The sequence below is a fragment of the Trichosurus vulpecula genome, chromosome 5, assembly GCF_011100635.1.
Source record: "Trichosurus vulpecula isolate mTriVul1 chromosome 5, mTriVul1.pri, whole genome shotgun sequence".
Classification (NCBI taxonomy): Eukaryota; Metazoa; Chordata; class Mammalia; order Diprotodontia; family Phalangeridae; genus Trichosurus; species Trichosurus vulpecula.
In genome coordinates, this window is record NC_050577.1 from 236,442,080 (window position 1) to 236,467,255 (window position 25,176).

The 25,176-nt window shown below is 37.2% G+C and overlaps 1 protein-coding gene across 1 annotated transcript in view; it reads right to left on the reverse strand.

Moving 5' to 3' along the window:
• Window positions 1-25,176, reverse strand: part of PTPRQ (protein tyrosine phosphatase receptor type Q) — a 270,730-nt gene that overhangs the window by 171,077 nt on the left and 74,477 nt on the right. The window contains exons 14-17 of the mRNA XM_036760721.1: window positions 20,095-20,376; window positions 10,259-10,441; window positions 9,506-9,607; window positions 4,250-4,370 (exon numbers count right to left, since the gene is read on the reverse strand). Coding sequence (XP_036616616.1) covers window positions 4,250-4,370; window positions 9,506-9,607; window positions 10,259-10,441; window positions 20,095-20,376 — 688 coding nt within the window. The remainder of the gene's footprint in view (window positions 1-4,249; window positions 4,371-9,505; window positions 9,608-10,258; window positions 10,442-20,094; window positions 20,377-25,176) is intronic.

The following is a 25,176-nucleotide window of genomic DNA, read 5'->3' on the forward strand; positions in this document are numbered from 1 at the left end:
CGTGGCACCCAGTAAGTATTTAACAAATGCTTTTTACTTCTCCCTTCCTTCCTTTGTTTCTTTTATTCATTCTTGCATTCATTCATTTCACTCATCTGCCATAAAGAGTTTTCTAAATGTCTATGGACTAACTGGCTGCATTAACTTTGACCACCTCCATCCCAATTGAAAAGACATGATCAATTCTTTAGCAGCCCAACCTAATATGTGGTCTTTTACTCCATTACCTTCTCAGTCAGAGAATTTGTTGTAGTAGTAGTCCAGTCATAGCTGACTCTTCATGACCCTGTGGACCACACTGCACTAACACTGTCCATGGGGTTTTCTTGGCAAAGATGCTGACTGCAGTGGTTTGCCATTTCCTTCTCCAGTACATAAAGGCAAAGGACAAATCACATGGCTAGGACTTGTACTTATTTACTTACTTACTTATCTGAGGCCAGATTTGAACCCAGGTGTTCCTGACTCTAGGCCCAATGTTCTGAACCACCTAGCTGTCTCCAGTCAGAGAATTAGAAGACACTTCCTAAGTCTGACGATTAGATAGAAACTAAGCACAATCACTGATGAAAAACAAATACTTCTGTGATGCAGAAAATTAAGAATTAAGAAAGTTAAGAATGAGAGAATAACATCAGAAGCAGCTGAGTAGTAAAGTGGTTAGAATACTGGGCCTTGCAGTTGGGAAGACCTGTGTTCAAACCCAGTCATAAACAATTACTAGCTGTGTGATCCTGAGCAACTTATTTACTCTCAATTTCCCTAGTGTAAAATAGGCATGATTAATAGCACCTACATCCCAATGTTGCTGTGAAGAGCAAAAGAGGTAATATTTATAAAGTGCCATCACAGTGACTAGCATATATTTGGCATTAAATAAATGTTTGTTCCTTTCCATTATCATGTATAAATGAATTAAAATAACACTAAAAATCATTGTAATCCCAGTAAACTAAAAAATAAAAAGCAACAGAAATGCACAAGTATATAATTGATAAAAAAGACTATAAAATTTTTAAAAGGAAATCAACAGTTCCGGTCACTATGGTTAAATTATAATATTAATAATAGTAATAATGATAATTATAGTTATAACATCTGTCATTTATATGGTACTTTTAGGTTTACAAAGAAATTTATGTAATTATCTCATTCGAGTCCTCTTAACATTATAACATAGAAACTATATTATCTTTCTCTTAAAAATATGAAAACTGAGTTTCAGAGAAATTAACCTTCCCATAGTCACACAGCTAGTAAGCCTCTGAGGGAAGATTTTAACTTCAGGCTATCCTGCTTCTACATCTACATGCTATCCATCTGGAATTTTATTTTAAAAAATCACAACCATTAACATGTTATAGTTAATTCTCCTCCTGGATCGCCACACAATGATATTTGAGCATGCTCACAGTGTTTTGTCATTAGTTATAGTCTTCGTTAAACAACCATCTTAAAAGAAGGAAAAGAAACTCATGGCACTACCATTTAACTTGTTTTAACATTTCTTCACAAATGGTGAAAAATAAGTACAGAAGGAATAATCATAATATGGTCAACATTACAAACATGGATTTAAATTTAAATTTTTCTGGCTTAAAAAATAAATCTAGTAGTAAAAAAATGAAAAAAAAACACATTAAGTACTTACCATATGCCAAGCACTAGGGATCCAACTCCAAAAAAGGAGACAGTCTTTGCCCTCAAGGAACTCACATTTTCATGATGGGAGATGGCACATATAGGTATAAATATTTTTGTACATGTAGATCCTTTTCCCTTTTTTATGATCTCTTTGGATACAGACCTAGTAGTGCTATTGCTGGATCAAAGGGTATGAATAGTTTTATAGCCCTTCGGGCATAGTTCCAAATTGCTCTCCAGAATGGTTGGATCAGTTCACAACTCCACCAATAATGCATTAGTGTTCCAATTTTCCGACATCTTCTCCAACATTTTTCATTTTCCTTTTTTGTCATTATTTGCCAATTGAATAGGTGTGAGGTGGAGATGGCACATTACAGGGCAATGGTGGCCAGAGATGGGTGTTTTGGTTTGCAAAAGCACAAAGATGTTGAGTGGAACAATAGGGAAGAAGATTGAAATGTGCCTTCTAGACCCTATAGTAGAATGGATTTGATTATGGCTTCTAGAGCACTTCCTAAAACTGCAATCATATGCTTATCTCAACATGGCAATAACACAAAATGCCATAGTAAAAGTCTAAATCTTTAAGTCGAGTACCAAAAGGATATTTTTAATGACATCTAAAGGAAACATTCTAATACAACAAAAATGGGGCAAACAACGATCATTTCTTGCCTAATCTTTTCTTTTCTCTCTCTCTCTGGGCAAGAAACACTGGACCCTTAATGCAAAATACCACAAATGCTTCCTCCTAAGAAATACATTATACACAATCCTCTGACACATAGTGTGTTGACTTCCTGCATGTCAGAAAGTCTTGCAGGCTTCTTGTAATAACAGAACATCAGAATTGGAAGGAAGCCTATATATCTACATATCCTACGTAGCTATCCCACTTTGCAGCATCTCTGGTGTAGTCTTGAAGGCTTTCAATAATGGACAAACCAACAACCATTATACTTTTTGAAGCAGTAGGTATGTGATTTCATCAGGGTAGGCAAGTCCCTGGTGGAAAGTTTCCCTACTAACACAGGTAGGCACCTTCTCAGTAATTTATAACCCTAGAGAACCATGGGGTACCATCAGAGGTTGAGTGACACACCCAGGGTAGCACAATTTCTATGTGCCAGAAGCAAGTCTTGAACCTAGATCTCTCTGCCTCCTAGGCTGGCTTTCTATACTCTTGTTTTTCACCAGTCCACCTTACCTTTGTTACCCCATGCCAATAAGAGTTGGGACTTTCCCTTCGTATCAAGCCTCAGTTCACCTCTTTTTGACTTCTATCCATGGATTCTAGTTCTGATTTCTAAGGCCAAGCAGAACAAAGCTAATACCTTGACAGGGGTCCCCACTAGGTGAGGTGATACTCCCTTTCCTCATGCTATCAGTGCCTTACACTTTGTGCAAAGCTTGGGGCCATGACTCTGTGGGTCCCTAGCTCCAAATCCATGGCCCTATTCAATACACACTACACAGACCTCTATTAGAATTCCTCCCTGATATTATCAGTGAAACAAAGTAAAGTAGTTTCCCCACCTTGATGGCACAAAAACATTTTTCTTACAAGTATATGTCACTTTAAGCAATAGAACGACACCTAAAAAAAGTGTTTTCATTACTCATTAAGTAAAGCATGTTTTAAATTCATTAGTGAAACAAGTGTCAGTATGATAAGAAAGGTTCAAGAAAACCTTGGTTCAAGCCCTGTATAGTGTCATGCAATCACAGACAAGTCACTTAACATTACCTATGTCCCAGGTTATAAAGAGTTGCTGATCAGCATCAATGGAAGTAATTTTTATATTAGCAATTCCCAAAAGTTATAAATCACAAGACCAGGCCAAAAAAAAATAACAAAAAAGGGAAACTTGATATTTAAATGATCTAAAAAGTGAGTACTTTTATAGTGGAAGAAATTGATTTTTCTGTTTAGAAATCTCAGTTTTCTTTCTATCTATCTATCCACCCATTCATCTATCTATTTATCTATCTATCTATCTTATCTGTCTGTCTGTCTGTCTGTCTATCTATCCTGATACCTAGGGACATCTAAGAGGCAAAGTGGATACAGCACTGGACCTGGAGTCAAGAAGACTCATCTGACCTCATACACTTACTAGCTGGGTTACCCTGGGATAGTCACTCCACCTCTGTTTGCCTCAGTTTTCTCATCTGTAAAATGGGAATAAGACAAGCACTTGGCTCCCAGAGATGTCGTGCAGATCAAATGAGATAATATGTGTAAAGTGCTTTAGCAGACTGCCTGCCGCACAGTAGGCATGATATAAATGTCAGCTATTTGGACTGCATGAACCCAAAGGTCCTTTCCACCTCTGAATCTAGAATCCTCTGAACATGAATAAAAATAGTATAAAGATTAAGGAACTCAGTTATTTCTATCCAAAAAACCTGAAAATTTCATTTTACAAAAACAAATTAACTCAGATTAATAACTTCATTCCCAATATATTATCCAAGAAGTTCTGAAAGAAAAAAAAACTGCATTCCTATTGTGTTACAGATTAATATTTGCTCTCAGAACTGTTTCCAAAAAAAAAAAAAGAGAGAAGAAGCAGCAGAAGGGAAAAAAAAGAGGTTTTACCAGACATAAACTGTGTAATAGAGGATAATTCCATTTGGCTCCAGGGGTGGTTGCCATGACAACTTCACCGTGACACCAGACAACTGTTTTACTGAGAAGTCTCGTGGAGGAGAACCAGGAGCTGAAAAGGAGTGAGGGATACAATGTGCAATTAAGCATCATATCTGGAAGATGAGGTTAAAATGGAAATCTTTCATTTGTTTTCTCACTCTGGTACTGTGTTAAGTGAACCTTCTATATCAGTTCAGTCCAAGGGCATGGTAGACAGACTTGTTTACTTTTAAAATAAGATGATAAAGTAAGATTTTGCATGGTGGTGTTAAAACATCTGTTTCTGTGATTCAATGGAAAAAAAAAATATTTCATGAGAAAAGAGAGTAATGGGCTTGTCACAGTGATTCACCCACTGCTCAAGTACATTTTGCTAACTTTTTGGACTTCCAATAAATGCAGAAATCTTTAGTGGTGTAATTAAATGCAAAATACAGTGAGATGTTTCCCCAGCCCAGGGAAAAAAAAAAAAACTAAGCAAATTATGTCTAAGAAGTGGTAAATGGAAAATCATAATTCTACCTCCATCACCAAATCTATTGGCCTTTTCAAATAGGAAACATGTTATTTTGGCCATCTGTCATTAAAATTACAAAATAATATGAAACTTGTTCACTAATAAGCCAACTTCCATGGATTTCAAAGGTAATGTATTACCATGAAATAATCAAATAAAATATAGCAAAGAATTAACAGCCAACTTTTTATTTTCCTTCAGATAATTAACAAAGACTTGGGTCACGTCAGTGATTTTCTGCATTATATATTTTGAAAAAAATATGGTAACACACAGGTCGTTACATTGTTGTTTTTATTGAAATAAAATATTCCAAAACTACATTTAAATGAACATATTTGACTACTGATAGCCAATAATAAATGAGCATTGAAAGCTCAAAAGGTCACTTTTTCTCAATAGTTATAAACCAATATGATGCTGACCTACAGTATTAATATCACAATGTTTTTTTTTAAAATTCGAAGATAAAAAGAGACCTGACAATTAGACATGGAAATGAGCAACAGAAATATGGCTTTCAGAAAATCTGCAGAGCATTTGTTCTGATCTCTAAACAGGATTGTTGACTGACTTAGAGATAAGACCCAACCCCCACCCCCACCCCCTCCCCATACAGTATTCCTGCTAGTTAGATGAAACTGTTATCTGATTTATTTTCTATTTATTTTTAGTTTTATTGCATTTTGTTTCTCTGAACAGTCTCGGATGTGTGTGTTTCCATCATGTTAGTAATGACAGATTTTTCTGAACAGGGATTTATTGAATTCAGAATACTAACCAAAGAAAAATGGTGACAGCTGTATTTAGTACTTTCGATTTGTTATTCTCAGCGGCAGGCGCTACAATAAAACTGCTATCAAATATTGAATGTCACTAGAATCCATACATCACTCAGAGATATCAGGTTTCTAAGATATTAATTGCTTTCAACTGAGAATTCTCTTTATGTCAATACAATAGGATATGAATATTTAGTTCCACTGAAACGTGCAAGAAATAAATGAAGTCATGCTCATCAATGACACTAAAGGATTTTTAATAAAATATAATGGTTAGTTTATTCTGAAGTATAATTGTTTAAAATAAATATAAAATAAAAATTGTTTATTTATTTATTTAAAATATCATTAAAGAGAATTAGAGCAGTAATGGAGTTGGGAGCCAAGAAGACATGAATTTAAACCTTGCCTCAGACATTACCAGAGTGACCTTGGGTAAGTCCCTTAACCACTCAGCCTCAGTTTCCTCAATAGGATATGAATATTTAGTTCTACTGGAACTAGAAAGAGGAAGATGGGAAGAAATCAGCAAAATTAGTCAACATGCTGAAAAAGTCTGAAAATATATGCAACGTTTCACATCCTTGAACTCTGCATTGGTGAGAGGGGGTTGCCTTCTCATATTTCTCCTTAATGACAAGCTTATTCTTGGGAAGTCTGTAAAGTTGACTTGTGATTGTTGGGGGTGGGGGGGCTTCTTTCCATTTACACTGTTGTAGTCAGTCTGTAGATCGTTTTCTGGGGTCTGCTTACTTCTCTCTGAATTAAATCATGTAAGTCTTTCCATGCTTTTCTGTATTCATCATATTTATTATTTCTCAGAGCAGAGTAATATTCCATTGTAGTCTTCTAACACAGTTGTTTTAGCCATTCCCCAATAAATAGGCATCTGTAAATATTTTGTTCTACTGTAAATGTTTTGGTATATATGTGGATTTTCCTCTTAATTAAATGACCTCTTGGCTGTATATATGTAGTAATAGGTCAAAATAGGTCAAAGGGTATGAACATTTTGTTCACTTCATTTGTATAATTCCAAACTGTTTTCCAAAATAGTTTTTATTAATTTAGAGCTCTAACAGTGCACTAGTAGGTCTTTAATAAGTCATTCACTTATGCATCCATTCAATTGTAGGTAAGGATACTGAGTTCTAGGGAGTTTAAATGATACATGAAAGTTCACATTGTCAGTTAACATCAAGTGGTATTTTTATAGTTCTAAAGGTTTGCAGAACACATTCTTTATGTTATCTTATTCAATTGTCACAACAACCATGTAAATCAGAAGTAGGTGTTTTCCCCAGTTAAGTAAACTAAGACTCAGAGGGAATTACCTAAGGACACATAGTAAGTGTCTGAAGCAATATTTGAACCCAGGCCTCCCTGACACCAACGATAAGTGTTTTCTCTCCTATGTCATGCTAGCCCTCAGCTTATGGCACAGACAGATCTAGAACCGAAGAACTAGGACTAGAAGATCTAGAATTGGCTCCCAATTCAGTGTGTTCCATTCTTATGTCTCCTATTGTGAATATCTTACAATAATACCCAATGAACAAATTTAAAGTCTGAGTTTTCAGCATGGGTTTAAAATAGCTATGTGATGGCTATATTAATAGAAACTAAGAGCATGGTAGGAGAAATATCTGGCAGTGTCCTCTTCTGTGTGGAGAAGGGTAATTCCTTTCTTTAAAAGGGATTTTAAAATGGTCCTTGAGACTTGATTGGCTCAGGGCATTAAGATTCTGATCTGGCTTCCTAGTCACCTGAGTACAAAACAGACATGGGGGGCTCCTAAGTTTTGACTACCTAAAGTTTGACTGATAGAGCACTGGGGAGAAAAGCAATCCAGAGGCCAGGAAGTTGTACTCAACTGAATCAATGCAGTAGCTCCAGGCGAACATCTTTTCTAAGCAATGATCAAGCAAACCTCCTTCTGTTAACTGTTATATGAACTATGAATGTTTCACCTGAAGCCAACCCTTAGCTAGGTCTTGTTCAGTCATTTTCAATCGTATCTGACTCTTCATGACCCCATTTGGGGTTTACTTCACAAAGATACTGGAGTGCTTTGCCATTTCCTTCTTCAGTTCATTTAATAGATGAGGAAACTGAGGTAAACAGGGTTATATGACTTGCCCAGGGTCACACAGCTAGTAAGTACATATAGGAGGCCGCCTTAAACTCATGAAGATGAGTCTTCCTGATTTCAAGCCCAGTGCTCTATCCTTTGAGTCACCTAGCTGGCCCAAGTTAGATCTATATTGTAACTGGTGATAATAATCAGTCTGGGGGTAAATGATCTCCTACAAGTGGGAAATTGGAGACCCTAAATTGCAAAGAAGGTGCCATCTTGCATATCCATGAAATCATTGGCCATGGAGTCAGTAGGACCTGAGTTCAAATCTGTCTTCAGACACCTGACACTTAGCAGCTGTGTGACCTTGGGCAAGTCACTTAAACAGAATTGCCTGGCCCTCCCCGCTCCAAAAAAATCTTCAAATATATATTATATACAAGAACTCATATTTGTAATAGTAATTAAGGTGGAACTTTTTGCTGTTCTTCTCCTAAGGGCCTTTAATGATTCTGGCCTTTGTTTGAATGGGGCAGATAAAGTAGGATCTTGTCTTGGAATGATTCTCAGCAATAAAGACAATCAGGAGTCATTGACTTGTATATGATGTGATGGGGAACTTTCTCACACCCAGCCTGGGTGAGGTCAGAGCCCTCAGGGTTCTGAAGAGGATATAATTGAGGAAAGCTTCATGTTTGACTTTTGGGGCACACTCACGGAAGGAGTGTTGAGACTGGGCAAGCCGCAACTGCCCCCCAGTTTTGTAACCCAGACCCATTGGTTCTTCTCTGGTAACTATGTATTGTGATTTGATCAGACAAGGTCTGTCTGTTGATTGTAATTTCTGTTTGTATTTGCCTTGAAGTTCAGGGGGCTGATCTTTTCCCCCTGAACTAAATGAATGATATATGTATGTTTGATTAAACTGAGATGGTAGACCCCTTAAAGTTGCTTTCCTTAGAAAAGCAGATCAAAGAACTTGTGTTAGCAGCCCTTCTGTATGCTGGTGTTATTGGTCTTACACACCCCTACAGCAGCTGCTAGCAAGATTGTTGTTACAATACTGTATGTATACACACACACACACACACACATATTTATATATACATATATATATGTATATATATATACACAGTATCATACATACAGTATACACATATATATTTTTTTTGCTTAGTTGCTTTCAGTCATGTCCAACTCATTGTGACCCCACTTAGGGTTTTCTTGGCAAAGAGCAGTTTGCCATTTCCTTCTCTAGCTCATTTTACTATTTAGGAAACTGAAGCAAAAAGGGTTAAGTGACTTGCCCAGGGTCACACAGTAAGCATCTGAGGTCAGATGTGAACTCAGGAAGATGAGTCTTCCTGATTTCAGACCCTGCACTCTACCCACTGGGTCACCTAGCTGCCCCACATTTATATATGTACACACATATATACACATGTATGCATATATGTATATGTATTAATATACTGCACTATGTATTGATTCCTCCTACATATAAACCTGACTATACACACACACATACACATATACACGTATATATATACACATATAGGTGAGTATATGTGTGCATACATATTTGTATATACATATACATATGATTACACTTACATATACATATACATGGCGTTATTCATTGAATCCTCCTACATATAAATCTGAATTTACTACCCTTTTTTCACACACTGTTCCTCGGAAATCCTTTGAAAAATCTGGTGTCTGAACACAACCAATACCTACCCTGTAGGCTAACAATATCATATTACATTAAGAAAAAGTTTTTACCATATGGCATACATGTTCTACTGAGATTGTGGTATACTCACCATCTTCTTCAGTCAGTATAGTTATAGGCGTACTTCGGACTCCTTCTCCTTTAAGGGTACTTGCAGACACCTCAACTGTGTAATGAGTATATTTCTTCAGTCCTAAATAGGGACACAGTGGATAATTCATCATGGACCAGTGAGCTAGATCACATAAAGTATAACTATCTTTCAATATCCAAATCAAATAAGCATCAGAAGTCTTTAACTACATTATCTCCTACAATGAAAGTAAAGTTGGAAGGAACATCAAGGAAAAATAGAAGAAAAGACAAATGCATTCCGGAGATTCAGGTCCAAATCTCCCATGGCTTGCTCTAAATTCTATTTGAGAAGTAGCTACAACAGATCCTGACATCTTCTGCAAAGAGTTCAATGACATGAAGACACATAGTGAATGGATGATTCTAGGAAAGTCATTTCCTTCTCAGTGTTCTAGGCTTCTCTCTAATACTTTAAGTTGCAAAGAAGGTGCCATCTTGCATTGACAGAGAGAGATTCCCACATCTATGAAATCATTGGTCTAGTCCTGGTCCCCATTTTACTGTTTGTTAAACTTTGATCCGTATGTGATCCCACAGAATTTTCTTGACCCATACAAAGAATAATGGTGCTGAGTCTTTATAAAACTTTGAATTTTCCTTGATTGCTAATATTAAATGAAAATCATGTTAAATACCCACTGGAAAGCTCCCAATTTAAAAAAAAATTCAACACTATCAACTGTAAATACTCAGTTTCTTCTGTACTTACCTCTAATGTTCTGTGACAGCTTCGTTGTGTTTATAGTTGTTTCTTCATTTTCATTATTCCTTCTGAGATAGATGGTATATTTCTGTATGATCCCATTGGGAATTACTGGAGGAAGGAATGAGAGCTCAATTTCTTCAGAAGAAACATTCCGATAGGTGATATTTTCAGGTGCACTGTCAGGAACTAACAGGAGGAAAAATAAAATATAAAAAAGATGCAGTTTCCAGACATTTTTATGAATTTGCATTTTTAGCAATATAGCCAAGCCCAATTCTGCTGCTGCACAGTAAGGCTGGGAACAGACCTTTTTGGTTAAATTGTATAGGATCAAATGAGATAATATTTGTAAAGCACTTAGTACAGTGCTTAATACATAGTTGGTGCTTAATAAATGCTTGTTCCTCTCCCCCTTCCCTAGTAAGAAAAAATTATCTTCTGTGTCTGAGCCTCCTTATTTCTTAGCTTCTCCTCCTTTAGTGGCATTTCTTAGTGGCTCCCCGTAATGGATATATCCCTTGATGATCCAGTGCCCTCCTGCCTACCTATTTCAAACCCTGTTCTCAATAGTGGAGTTTAATCTAATTTAGGCTAAGTTGTAAATGAAAAATAGCATTTTAACTGTTCCTACTAGACAGACTACCAGTTATGCCTACAACTAGATATACTTTCTCCTGGTTCCATGCATTTGAACAGTCCATTCCCCATTCCCAGAATGCACCTCTTCACCTCAGCATTAAAAGTCCATGATAATATGGCTCTAGCTTACCTTTCCAGACTTATTATATATTATTCTCTTTCACCCACTCTACAGCCCATCCAGTATAGCCTTCTTGCTTTTATTCACACATTAGATTCTATCTCCCGCCTCCATGACTTTGTATAGGTACATGTCCAGACCACACTCTTTCCTCAATCCAATCTCTTGCAATCCTGGTATGATTGGAAAAAGCACTAGCTCTGAAGTCAGAGAACTTGGCTTCAAATCACATCTCTGATTTTTAACATAGGCATGACCTTGGGCAAATCACAATCTCCCTAGAACTCCATTTCCTTATCTGAAAAATTGAAGTGTTTAGACTAAACAGCCTCTCATGTCTCTTCCAGGTTAGATTAATGCTGTCATGAGGCCTTTCTTGATTGTCCCCTCCATCTCATGACCTTGTTTCTGTTTCATTTTCACTTGCTTGCATACATGCTGTTTTCTTTAACAGATTGTAAGCTCCTTGAGGGTAAGGGATATTTCATTTGATTTCTTTGTATCTTCCAGACCTAAGTAGGTGCTTAAGAAATGCTTGTTGCTTGATTGATAGCTTTGCTTTTTTAAATTTTTCACTCTATTTTTGAGCTCAGATCAGATGCTACTTCTTTTATGAAGTTGTTACTGATTCCCCCAGCTGATACTATCCTCATCTTCTTTATATATCCAGAGTACTTTATCTGAATCTCTCCTTTGCCCCCTTCATTCCAAACTTTGTATAATAACTTTCTTGTGCACATACTGTTGTTTTCCCCTCCCACTCCCAATAGAATAGAAACTCTTTGAGCACTAGGGCTCTTTTCTTTCTATATCCCCAGTACCCAGCAAGCACAGTGAGTGCCATGCATACAGTATGCATTTCATTAATGTTTGTTGAATTAAATGTAATTATTCCTCCCAGAGAAATTTGCATTTTAAAAGGATCAAAACACACTCATAGTAGACTTTTCAGGCATTTTTAAGGAGGAAGGAGGGGCATTTTAGCAGACCACAGAAACCCTGAAATTTCACCGTGGAAATCACTTATTCATTGTGTACAGATATCTCCACAGGGCAGTTATAGACCCCTAGAATATGAGATGTAAAAGGGGAGATGTTCCATCAGTCCCACTCTCTTGCAAATGCTCTACTCCTTCAGTGTGCAAGGAATGAAGAGCAATAAAGATGCCAAAAAAAAAAAGTTAACAATCCCTCAAACTAAGTTTCTTAACCAGAAAGAACAGTGATTGACATTTACATAAGGCATTCAATCAAGTAGCTTCAGCCTGAAGCACCATAAACTACATGGAATCATATTTATCTAATGAATAAAAATTAAAGATGCCTACGATTCTGTTGGAAATTTCATCCTGAGTGCAGGAAGAAGAAACCTTGAGATTTAGAGAAAATAAGGATAAAAGAAGGCAATGAGAAGAAAAGGGAAGAGTGAGAAGAAGCAGGGGAGGAGGGAGGAACAAAAATAAGGTAGCTGAAAGAACTGAAGAATTGGGTTATAGGATCATTGAGTAAGAGCTAGAAGGGGCATTGGAAGTCAATTAGCTCCCTCATTTTATAGCTGAGGAGACAAAGGCCTAGGAAATCCTGATTAAATGAGCATAGATATCCAATATTTCCCCTATGGGTCAGCACAACCTTTTGCTGTCTGTATCCTGAGGTGAATTTAAGTCAGATTATTTTTATGAAATAAGGTACAGAGAAGATGCCAACCTAGATTGTTAGAGGGAATTTCATCACCTAGGAATTCTCTATATTAGTGAAATCACAGGTCCATTCCCTGTCTCTATATCTCTCTGTATTTCTATGAAACACCATGTTGGTCCACTGTGACTTAGTAAACATGAGAGGGCTAAGTCAAATGGAAAAGTATTTTCCAATTCATAAAAGTCGATGTCACAGGTCAGATTAAAAAAAAATAACTGTAATGGTCTGAAGGTCATGGAAATGTCTTGGTATTTGGGTAGGAAAGGATCATTATATGAAATGCATTCTCTTCTAAACTAATTTAAACCCAAGCTTTATGGGATTTTTAAAAACAAGATGGGACTGTTACCACTACAGACTGGTTCAGTGGAAAGAATGACTTATTTGGAGTTGCAGTATTTGGATCTGAATCCTGATTTAACCAATTACTACCTGTCTATGGGCAAGTCCCTCCCCTTCTTGTGGCTTCAAGTGTCCCATCCATAAAATTAGGGATCACTTCTAGCTTTAAATCTATGAACTTCTAAATTCATTACCTGCTACTACCAAGAAGAGAAACTGAGACCAAAGTTTGACCTGGCATCTGTGTGTTCTTGGAATGGTAAGACTTAAATAAGTAAAGATACACTAATGTAAGAAGTTGTCTCTCTTATCATTCTGTGGTCTTTATCAGAACTTCACAGGTGTTCCCAAGAACCTAGAAATGAAACAGTCATTATCTCATTAACTTTTTAAAAAAATTGGTACAGAGATATATATATGACTAAAGCAATAGCTCATTAATGAGAGCCAGGATGAGAATATTCAGTGCTTGATAGAGTGCATATCACTACCTCTCTATTAACTGAATTTTCAAAAGATAACTTTTTAGCAGGGAATGGTAAAGATGTAGAATAGGATGGAATACTCAGCTAATCTGCTTTTTAAATTAAGACCAGAAAACCTCAAATGTTTGTTCAATAAAACATTAAAATAAGCTATGATTCAGTTTTATATTGTAATCAAGTAAGAAAGGAAAAGAGACTAGAGGATAAAGGTATCTATATGACAAAAGTAATTAAAAATAAAGGAGAGGGAGAAAGAAGAAGAACAGGAGGGAGAGGGGAGATGACATGTGGATATAAGAGAGGAAATGGGAAAATAATAGAGAAAGGAAGAGAGAAAAAAGAGGAGAAAGTGATTGGGAAAGACAGGGAGAGAGAAAGGAGAGAGAATGGAAAGAAAAAGGGAAGTAGAGAGGGAGAAGAAAGGTAGTTAGGAAAGAGAGACACTGGAGAGAGAGGGAGACAGAGGGAGAGGGAGAGGAGTGGGGGGAGAAAGGGAGAGAAGGAGAGAGAGAGAGAGAAAGAGAAAGAGAGAGAGAGAGAGAGGTAGGGAGAGGCAGAGTGAGAGAGGAGAGAGAGAAAGACAGAGACAGAGAGACAGAAAAGAGAAAGAGACAGGAGAGAAAGATTGGAAAGAGAAAGGGAGGTAGATAGGTATGACGATATCTAAGAGAGAGATACTAGAGGGTGGGAGGGAGAGAGAGGAGAAAGAGACAGAGATAGAAAGAGGCAGGGAGAGGTAAGGCGGAGCAAGAGACAGAAAAAAACAGAGGGAGCAAAGGAGAGATGTAGAGAGAGAATGGAGAGAGGGAGGAAGAAGGGAGGTTGGAAGGATGAAGGGAAAGATCAAGAAAGCTGCATAGAAAAAAAAAAACAGAGAAAGCTTATGCTCAGTAGCCTGCAAGGTAATTGTGTTAGAGGTAAACTATCCTTATCATTTGCTGCTGTTCATTTGGCCTGTGAACATCAAAGTTATCATCTCTTATCATTACATTTTGTAATTCTAAATCATTCTCCAGCAGCTTAGAACTGCAGGTTCTACACTTGGCAAGAGTGAGTCTGGTTTTAATTTAAAACTTCAAAGTTTACTTTTTAGATGAATTTTATTTCCCCATGGAATTCTGAAGGTCTTGTACGTGAGTGAAGGAATTACATACTTAAGTTTTGGACATTTATTTTGTAACACTATTGGTGGTGTCTGAGAGTTCCTTTGACATTAAAAACCTGTCAGATTATCTTTGTGGTTGCGGGAAATTGGGGGCTCATTCCGTTGCCTAAGGGTTACATTTGAAGCTAGGATTTATTTCATTTTTCCAAGTTGTATATGTGTGTGTGGAGGGGTTTGGAGTTTGGAGTGGGGGTATAATTATTTATTTAAGCCTAAGCTTGGAGTTTTGAATGAGCCTATGGCAAAGGATGAGGTGATGGTGGATAAGGACGGAGCAGTTGGCAGCATCAGTGGTGGCAGAGAGGGCAGACATTTTATGATGTGGGCTCTGAAACAAGTTTCTGGGTATTCCAAGCTTGGTTCCAGTGGCCAAGTGTTCCCTTATAAGGGGTAACTAGAAAGGATGGAAGTTGCTGGCAGTAGTTCATTTTTTATGATCAATGCAAGGACAGGCAAGGTTAACCTTTTTCCTGGTTCTTGGCAGCAATAGGTATTTTCTACATTATTTTCTCCATTTCTTTAAGCTTTTTCTATTTTCTTTTTCTATGCCCTGACTTCATCTAATACAAAAATACAATAATAATAATGATGATGCATGTTTGTAGATTAATTGTATGTAAAGTGAGGAGGGCAGTGGAAGATGTCAGTGAATACCTAGGAACACAGAATTAAAACCAGCTTCAAACATATAGGATTCCATACTTGCTTGGGGGCTCTGAGCTATGATCATGAGAAACGTTTATAGTTTTGATTTTATTAATAATTTTCATGAGGTTCTAAATAGCAGAGACAGACTCCATAGGAATCAGGAACATCAAAACTCCTAGGCTAGTAGAGTCAGAAACATACTCAGATTCAGGTGGTTTAAAAGTACTGATGCCTCAGTAAACTCCAGCCTCTGAACTGAGAAAAGTAGGATAAGACATAACTTAGCATAGACCAGGTAAAAGCTAGGTCTCCTGGAATGAGAAGGTGGCCGTCTGGAAGGAATCTGCCTCATCTACATTTCTACCATGGAAGTGAGATGGGGAGGTGAGTAAATACCCCTTAATCTTTGTCTTTCCAAACAAAATCCACCTAACCCGAGACAGACAATAACTTGGGTGCGTTGCACAACATGAGACCAGCCTGTGGATGGGCACTGAAACAAGCGGACTATGATTGGTAGTCAATGAAAGCTGAAGGATTTCTGTTTAAATGCCCATCACTTCTCTAAGGCACCCAGAAGTAGGCTCAATGGCCCCAGACTTGGTTTCCCTTCCCTTGATGTTCACATACCCTCTCTCACCTGGGCTCAAGTCACTAACTACATTCCAGGTAAATACTAGAATAACACATTTAAAACTTGAAAGAAGCTTAGTTTTATCTAGTCCTACTCCTCTCCATTTTATACACGAGGAAGCTGAGGGCCCAGAGAGACTAAATTATTTGCTCAAAGTCACGTGGCTAATAAATGCCAGAGGTAGGATTTGAATCATTATTACTATCATATTTTTGTATTAGATGAAATCAGGAAGCAGAAAAAGAAAATAGAAAAAGCTTAAAGAAATAGAGAAAATAATGTAGAAAATACCTATTGCTGACAAGAACCAGGAAAAAGGTTAACCTTCACTGTGTCCTCGTGACTCCAAGTTCACTGCACTAGGCTAAGGTAATAGGCTGAAAGAGATCACAAGGCAGTCATTTCAATAATAATCATAGCTAACCTTTGTATAACACTTTGAGGTTTACATAGTACTTTACATATGTTATCCCATTTGATCCTCACAACAACGTTGGGAGGTAAGTGCCAATATTATCCCCAATTGACAGATGAGGAAACTGAGGGTGAGGGTTAAATGACTTGCCCAGGATCATAACCTAGTAAGTATAGTCTGAGGCAGGATTCAAACTCAGCTCTTCCTAATTGCTTTGTCTTCTAGCTGTTCATTTCCTCAAAAGGAAGCAAAGTGAAGGAAAAGCCCCCATTCATAATATTCTAGGCCACAAACCCTAGATAGGAATGAGCGCATGCCAACATGTTGATAAAGTACTTTTTCACTGGTTACTGTACCCATCCAACTAGCCAACCAACAAGAGAGTTAGTTATTTGTAATATTTGATATACAAATGTCCCATCAAATCTGGGACCTTTGGATTTACCAATGCCTTAGCTGAAGCATTCCTATCACCCTCTCCTAATGTGCCTACCACAAGAGACACTGAGATTCAGGGACAAAGAGAGCATTAGACCTAAAACTAAGAAAACCTGTCTTGGCTCTAGCCCATACTAGCTGGGGGAGTTAATTGACTTGATTTAACCTCTTTTGGACCTAGCTTCCTCATCTTTAAAAAAGGGGATAAGGACATCCAGAGAAAAAATTACGAAGTCTGAATGCAGATTGAAGCTATTTGCTCTCCTTTTTTTGTTTTGTTTTGTTTCTTCTTTCTCATGGTTCATTCCATTGGATATAATTCTTTACAACATGACTAATGTGAAAATATGTTTCATGTAAAGGTATATGTAGAACCCATATCGGACTACATGCAGTCTTGGAGGGGAGGGGCAAAGGAGAGGGAGGGGGAGAAAGTTTAGAACTCAAAAGCTTGTGGAACTGAATGTTGTAAACTAAAAATAAATAAATTTAAAAGGGGAAAAAAGTGGGGGGGCGGCGATAATGAGATTTGTCCTGCTTGCCTCACAAGTTTGCTTAGAGGAAGGAGCTTTGTAAACCAAGCACTATATAAATGTGAATCATTAGGATTACCACAGTGCTTTCTTAGGCACAGTAATATTTAAAAAAAAATACCGATGTGGTTGGTTGATTCAATTCAGTGCAGTCTGTGAGTTTCATTCTTTGGACCTCCTCAGATGCTATAGGTACCAAACATTGTAGTTATACCTTTGAGAAATAGTTTTATTATGTTTCGTAGATATATATATATATATATATATATATATATATATATATATATATATATATATACATATACATATACATATATATATATATATACATATACATATACATATATATATATATATATATATATGCACACACACACAGAGACAGAGCAGGAGACAAAGAAGGAAAGGGAGAGACAGAGACAGAGAGACAGAGAAACAGAGAGAATACTACACATGAAGAATTAAATGGATACTCAAGTAAAATGAAGTAAATGAAAGAATCACTTCTCCCCAAAGTCCTACATTAAATAAGAGTAAATTTTAATTTACCATTTAAATATTTGAAAATTATTGTCATATAATTTTAAAATATTATCATGGAAGGAGAGCTGGGAAAGACCTCAGCTGCCAACAAGCTCATCCCCCTTATCCTACTGGTAAGGAGACTGAGACACAGAAGGTTAAGTGACTCACCAAGGGTCACATACCTCGTAAGTATCGGAAGTGACATTTGAAACCAATTCTTCCTAACTTGAAACCCATTGCTCTATCGACTATACCAGGATGCCTCTCCTTATTTCAACATAAGAATGAGCTGTGTGGGGTTACCACTAATGGTAGGATAAAATAAACTCCTTAGTTGGACATTTAAAGCCCTCCATAATTGTCACTCCAACCTATATTTCCAGCCTCATTTCAAACAAATCCTTTTCATGAGTCCCATCTTCCATTCAAACTAAACTGTTTCCTGAGCTTGACATTTTATCTGCTACATTTAAACATTCTCTTCATCTCCACTTCTCAGAAGTCCTGTCTTCCTTCTTGGCTAAGTTCACCCCTTCTAAGGAAAACAAAAAAAAAAAACTTCCTTGATCTTCTTATTGGGACACATTCTATCCTTTCTCAAAATCTCCCGTATCATCCTTTACTATGAGCATACTGCATTGCTTCAGTAGAATATAAGCACCATGAGGTTAGGGACATTTCATTTTTATGGCTTCATTCCTAGAATCAAGCACAGCAACTTGTCCACAGAAAGCACTTAATCAAAGACTGTTGGCTTGAATTCTTAAGCCCTGAGCTGGAAAGTGATCTTTTCAAGTAAGTATCTCTGCCGCCCCCCTCCCATTTTGTACAAATATTCACTATGATTCATTTAGCTAATGTGTATTGATCATCCCTTACATATGGGACATTTGGCAGGAGCTGTGGGAGATAAAAAGATGAAGATAAGAGGATGTTAGCCCTCAGGGAACTTGGGAGTTCAGAATGGGAGGGTTTAGTTTGGTTTGGTTTTTGTGTTTGTTTGTTTGTTTGTTTTTCTGTATTGGATCTGTCATTTGATTGGTAGAGAAGAATTGGGGTGGGGGGGAGGGCCAGAAACTCTCTCTATTAATGCAGATTCGCCACTCCTCTCCAACCTACATGCTTAGTAGCCTGAAGGACTAAGAAGTTAAATGACTTGTCCAACATGAATCAGAAGCAGAACTTGAATCCAGCTCTTCCTGACTAGGAAGCCAGCTGTCTAACCATCACCTCATCTGCTTCTTGTAGGAATTTAGAAACATAAAAATTACTGTAACATATGGCAAAAGGGAAAGTACAATTTAGAGAGAAAATGACGGTGTGTTTAACCCAGATAAATTTTGCAGCAATGAAGGGCTGTCACTGCAAATGTCTCTTTGAGCCTTTCTTGTCTCACTAGGGAGCCAACATGAGGGCTGTGATGCTAATTGAGCATGTGACCCAGTGGGTAGAGGGTTAGGGTCAGGAAGACTTGGATTCAAATCCTACCTGTGACACTTCTGATTGTGCTGCTGTTGCAACTTATTGATTGGCTGACAGCCCTTTGAGTCTATAAGTTGCAGAAAAGGTGCCCACCTGCACTGGTAGAGGGAGTTTTCTCACCTGGGAATTCCCTATATCAATGAAATCACAGGCTCAGTCTGATCTCTCTCCTGCTATTTGAATTATAACAAATTATGAATATTTGGGATCTTTTATGTCATAGTAACATCAATGCTTCAGCAGGTCTTTGATGATATATGTCTGTATGGATCGATCAATAGATAGATCACTGTATACAAATATAAACATACACACATATCATGCATATGTGAGATATATGTACAGTATGTGTATACACATCTATATACATATATGTATACACACCTATACATATATGTATATAGTATATGTATAGATGCGCGTTAACATACACATGTGTGTATATATGTCTATACACATGGGCATGTATATGTATGTGTGTGCGTATATACATACTGCATAGATATGTATACATGTACATGTATGTATATGTATATACATCGTGTACATATACACCACATATAAAATATACAACATGGGTGTGCATACCACACATATGTGCATATATTCGCATTATGACATACAAGTACAAACCCATACATGGGTGCATGTATGTCATACATACTATGTTTATAGAAAATGTTGTTCTAAATGATTGTGAAAAACACTTACCAGTTTCTAAAGTCCTTACAGACAGCAAAGATGATAACTGATTGCCATGACCGAGTCTAGTGTAAGACCTTACAGAAATGTTGTAAAGGGTATAAGGTTTTAAGTCACTCAGAATGAGATTTGTTGTTGAAGAGTTTTTAAAGAACAAATGGTCTGTATTTCTGTAAATGACTTCGTAGGAGATGATGATTCCATTAGGTTTTTCAGGTGGCAACCACTTCAGTTTTATTTCTGTAGGAGTCACATCTACAACCTCAACACCTTGAGGTGGTGATTCTGGTTCTGTAAGAAGGAAATTTTGTTTCAAAAATAGAATATTCAGGTTAGGTATCTTTTGTAAGCAGTTTCCTTAGATGTTAGCAAAATTTATTATATATCATTTGGCCCTAGCAACTTTTTGTTTTAAAATAAGATGTGGAGATGTAATAACAACCACATTGGCACACCCAGGATGGCTGGTAGTGCAGGTTCTTTTATCTGCTTTACTAGGAAAGCAATTTAAAAGGGGTCTATGAGCTTTTTGAATTACATAAAACAGAAGAAATATAGAGAAGAGAAATAAAGACCAACAGACAGGGCTCTACTGCTTGAATCAAAACTTTACATCCACCACTGAATCAAGAGAGCCTTTTCCTCTGAGGAGTTAGGGAATGTAATATTAATTAAGGTGGGACTTTTTTTTTTTTTTACTGTTTTTAGAATGCCTAATTACTAGGTGCTAAGCCGATGCAGGCATGAAGCCCCCAGGGCCCTAAGGGGAGTTGCTTAGACCAGAGCCAATAGTAGGAAACTAAGTTCTGGTTTGATGACATCTAAAGACTGTATAAAAAGAGAGAACAGTTGTTTGCTTGAGGCTCTCACTCCTGGAGGAGTGCTGATGTGGAGCCTCTGGGCTCATCAATCCAGATGTTGATGCTTTCCTGGTAACTATGAATTGTGACTTGGCCTGTTTATATTGTGTATATTTGTAATTAGTCTGTACTTGCTCTGAAGTTCAAGTTGCTGGCTTTTCCTCCTGAACTAAGTGAGTTTATATGTATATGTTGGATTAAAGTAAGATTGTTAACCCCTTAATGTTGCTTTGCTTAGTAATGCAGATCAAAAGAATCAGTGCTGGAAGTGTTCTTGTTGTTGGACTTGTGTTGGTCTTTCACCCCCACAGCCGTTGCTAGCCAAATTGTTGCTACAGGGAGCTCTGAACATACAGCTACTCAGAGTCTCCACCAGGGAGTCACAACATCTTTTTCATAAGCAAGCCCCCAAAGCAGAAGCTCACATCTTAGAATACATACTCTTTCAGCTAATAGGCTCAGTGACTAATTACAAATTAACAAAAGGTACCTAGGCCTTCCTACAAGCAATCGAGCTTCCCTTAATGGGCTCCACATGAGGCAGGGAAGATGTTATTCCCCATTAACCTTACAGGAGTAGCTATATTCATTAGGTGGTATATCTATACTGATATGAAATCATGTATCCCTAAAGTAGTGAAGAATATATTACAGAAGGATGCCTAGGGCCTCAAGTCATTAGGTGACATGGACTCACTCATTTCCTAACCCTACAGTTACTTGGCTGCCCCCATGCCCAACAGTCTTTATTCTTTAACAATCAAAAAACATTTATATATGATAAGCAATGTAATAGGTTCTGGGGACACAAAGACAGTCCTGCCTTCGAAGAACTTATATTCCATTAGAGGAGACAACTTGACAAGGCTCTGTTATGGTAATTAGGGTGGGTCTTTTTTGTTGTCTTCTCTTTTGGAATGCTAAGGCCATCAAGTGCCTTTAATGGGTCTTGCCTTTGTTTTGTCCTCTGTTTTGGAGTGCTTCTCAGCACTAAGGAATCTTTGTTTGAATCAGGAGTCTTTGATGACCTAGTTCACATGGGTTTGAGTCTGCATGTTGTGATGCCCTTTGACCCTGAAGAAGTGTGTGTGTGTGTGTGTGTGTGTGTTTATATATATATATATATATATATATATATATATATATATATATGTATATACACATATAATGTTGTATATATATATATATATATATATGTATATCTCAGAGGTTAGCATTTTGCCTTTGGGGGTACACTCATTGGCAGAGTGTTGGTGATTTGGCCAGAGGAGACTCTTGGTAGCCTTTCGAGCCCCTCCCCAATTTGAAAACCCAGATGCCTCTCTCTCTGGTAACTATGTAATCCCTTAGTCAGACAGCTAGAGGCCTGTCTGTTGAGGCCTGTGTGTTTGCTCTGTTTATATAATTTCTGCTTGCAATTTCTGTTTGTATTCTCTCTGAAGTTCAGGATGATGGCTCTTCCCCCTGAACTAAGTGAATGCTATATGTATTAAAATGAGATTGTTAACCCCTTAAAGTTGCTTTCCTTAGAAAAGCAGATCAAAGAACTTGTGCTAGCAGCCCTTCAGTGTGCTCCTGTTGTTCGTCTTTCCCCTCCACAGCAGCTGCTAGCAACATTGTTGTTACAGGCTCAAAACCATATCAACCAGATATTTATACCTGCCAGGGTTTATCATTATTAACCTCAAAATATTCATATTGTTCTGGGATGTACAAAAATTTTGAGAGATATAATTTCTGGGTAACTAATCATTTATAATTAATAAAAGGATTATTTATAATTATTATATAATTAATATATTATATATAATTAATATATTTATTTATAATCAACAAAAGGATTAATTATTTATAATTATTATATTATAATCATATATAATTAATATATTAATTATTTATAATTAATAAAAGGATTAATTACCCAGAAATTATGTCTTTTGAACTTTTTTGTATGTCACGACCTTTCATGGTGTTATAATCACAGGTCAACACATACAGTCCTGGCCCTAGAGCTCAATTTCCAAGCATCCGACAAAGAGCTAGTTCCAATGATTAGCATTCAAACACTCTTTCCTCACAGGATCATAGATCATACAGAGGCAGCTAAGTGATACGGTGGACACAGTTCTAGACCTGAGTTCAAATCTGACCTCAGGCACCTTGGAAAAGTCATTTAACCTCTGCTTGCCTCAAATTCCTTACCTGTAAGATTATGATAATAATACCTCCCACTCAGAGCTGTGAAAATGAAATGAGATAATCTTTGTAAAGTGCTTTGCCAACCTTAAAGCAGAATATAAATGGTAACCATTACTATTACCATTATGGTAGGATCATAGATTTAGAGCTGGAAGGAACCTCCAAGGCCAACTATACCAATGCTTTCATTTTTCATTTTATAGATGAGGAAACTAAGGCTCCAAGAGACTATAGGACTTGCCCTAAGCCCCACAGGCAATCAATAGCAAAGCCTAGTCTTCGGGCTCAAACACCATCCTACTGTGTTCATTTAATATGCATGCTACGTCTGTATCACACGGAGAACCAGATCTCACATTACTGCACCAAACAATACCTGACTACTAGCCACAGGAGAAAAGTCCTAGCCCCTTCTAAATGGTCTAGAAGAACATTTTTCTTTGCAGACAGCTGTGAGAATGTTGTTCCCTGCACTGTTGTCTGACTATCCTCCTTCTTCCCAATTTTAACTACAGACACTCAAAACCATTTGATTCAGCTATACAAAGGATTCTTTTTTTTCAAGGCTCTTCATAATTTTCAACCAATGTGAGTTATTTCTAAACACATAACAAGATATGAATGATTTAAACAACTACCAGGAATAATGAAAACCAATGCAACTTTCTTGGGTATATCAGTGAGAAAAGGGCCAGACTAAAAGACTGGTGTGATTTGGTATGATTCTGGGCTAGGACTTTAACTACTTGTGTGACCCTGAAGAAGTCATTTGACTTCTCTGAACTTCGGTTTTCTCATCTGGCGCAAGAGCACTTGTCATACATCACAGGCTTATGAAGAGAAAAGCACCGTCTATCTTAAGGCACAATTGGTGTGAGTTTTGTTTCACTTGATATATCTAAATCTTAGCAAAACAGAAACAATTGCAGGCATTACTTCCTAAGTTCACCTCTTCACTTTATGAGAATATAGAACCAAGAATCAGAGATTTAAAAGTGGAAGAAAATTTAGGACCCTGGTGAACTTGGGTGAGTGATTGCATTTCTCCAGTCTCAGTTCCTTGATCCTTAAAACGAGGGAGTCTAGAGAGATCGTCTCTGAGGTCCCTTCTAGCTATAATTCCATGATCCTTTGATCACAGAGGCCATTAGTTTCAACCCCTTCATTTCATTTCTTAGTTTAATTTTTTTATTTGCAGTTTTTTATTTGCAAATTTTCTCCTTTCCCCTACCCCTCCACCACACATTGAGAAGGCAAGAAATATGATACCCATTATACATACGAAGTCATACAAAACATAGTTTCACATTGGTCATGCTGTACATTTTTTTAAAGCAAGAAAAATAAAAAAGTAGGAAAAATATGATTCAATGTACACCCCAAGCTCATCAGTTCACTCTGGAGTTGGATAGCATTTTTCATCATGAGTCCTTTGGAACTGTCATGGACCCCTCTGTTGATCAGAGAAGCTAAATCTGTCACAGTTGATTATTGCTATAATTATGTAAGATTATGTAACAATTATTGTTAACAATAATCAAATACAGTATATACTTCTGGTTCTGTTTGCTTCACTTTGCATCAGCGCACGTAAATCTTCCAGGTTTTTCTGAAACCATCGCCATCGTCATGTCTTATATCACAATAGTATTCCATTCACAATCATACACCATTACTTGTTTAGTCATTCTCTAATTCATTGACATCATCTCAGTTTCCAATTCTTTGCCACCACAAAAAGAACTAATGTAATTTTTTTCTTTTTTTTTTTGAGGCAATGGGTTAAATGACTTGCCCAGGGTCACACAGCCAGTAAGTGTCTGAAGCCATATTTAAACTCAGGTCCTCCTGACCCCAGGGCCACTGCTCCACTTACTGCCCCTAAATATTTTTATACATATGGGTCTTTTTTCTTTTTTTTTCTCTTTGGGATAGACCTAGTAGAGGCATCACTGGGCCAAAGGTGGTGCACAGCCCTCTGGGGAACCCAGTCATTTTAAAGATGAGGCACGTGAAGCACAGAGGGATAAAG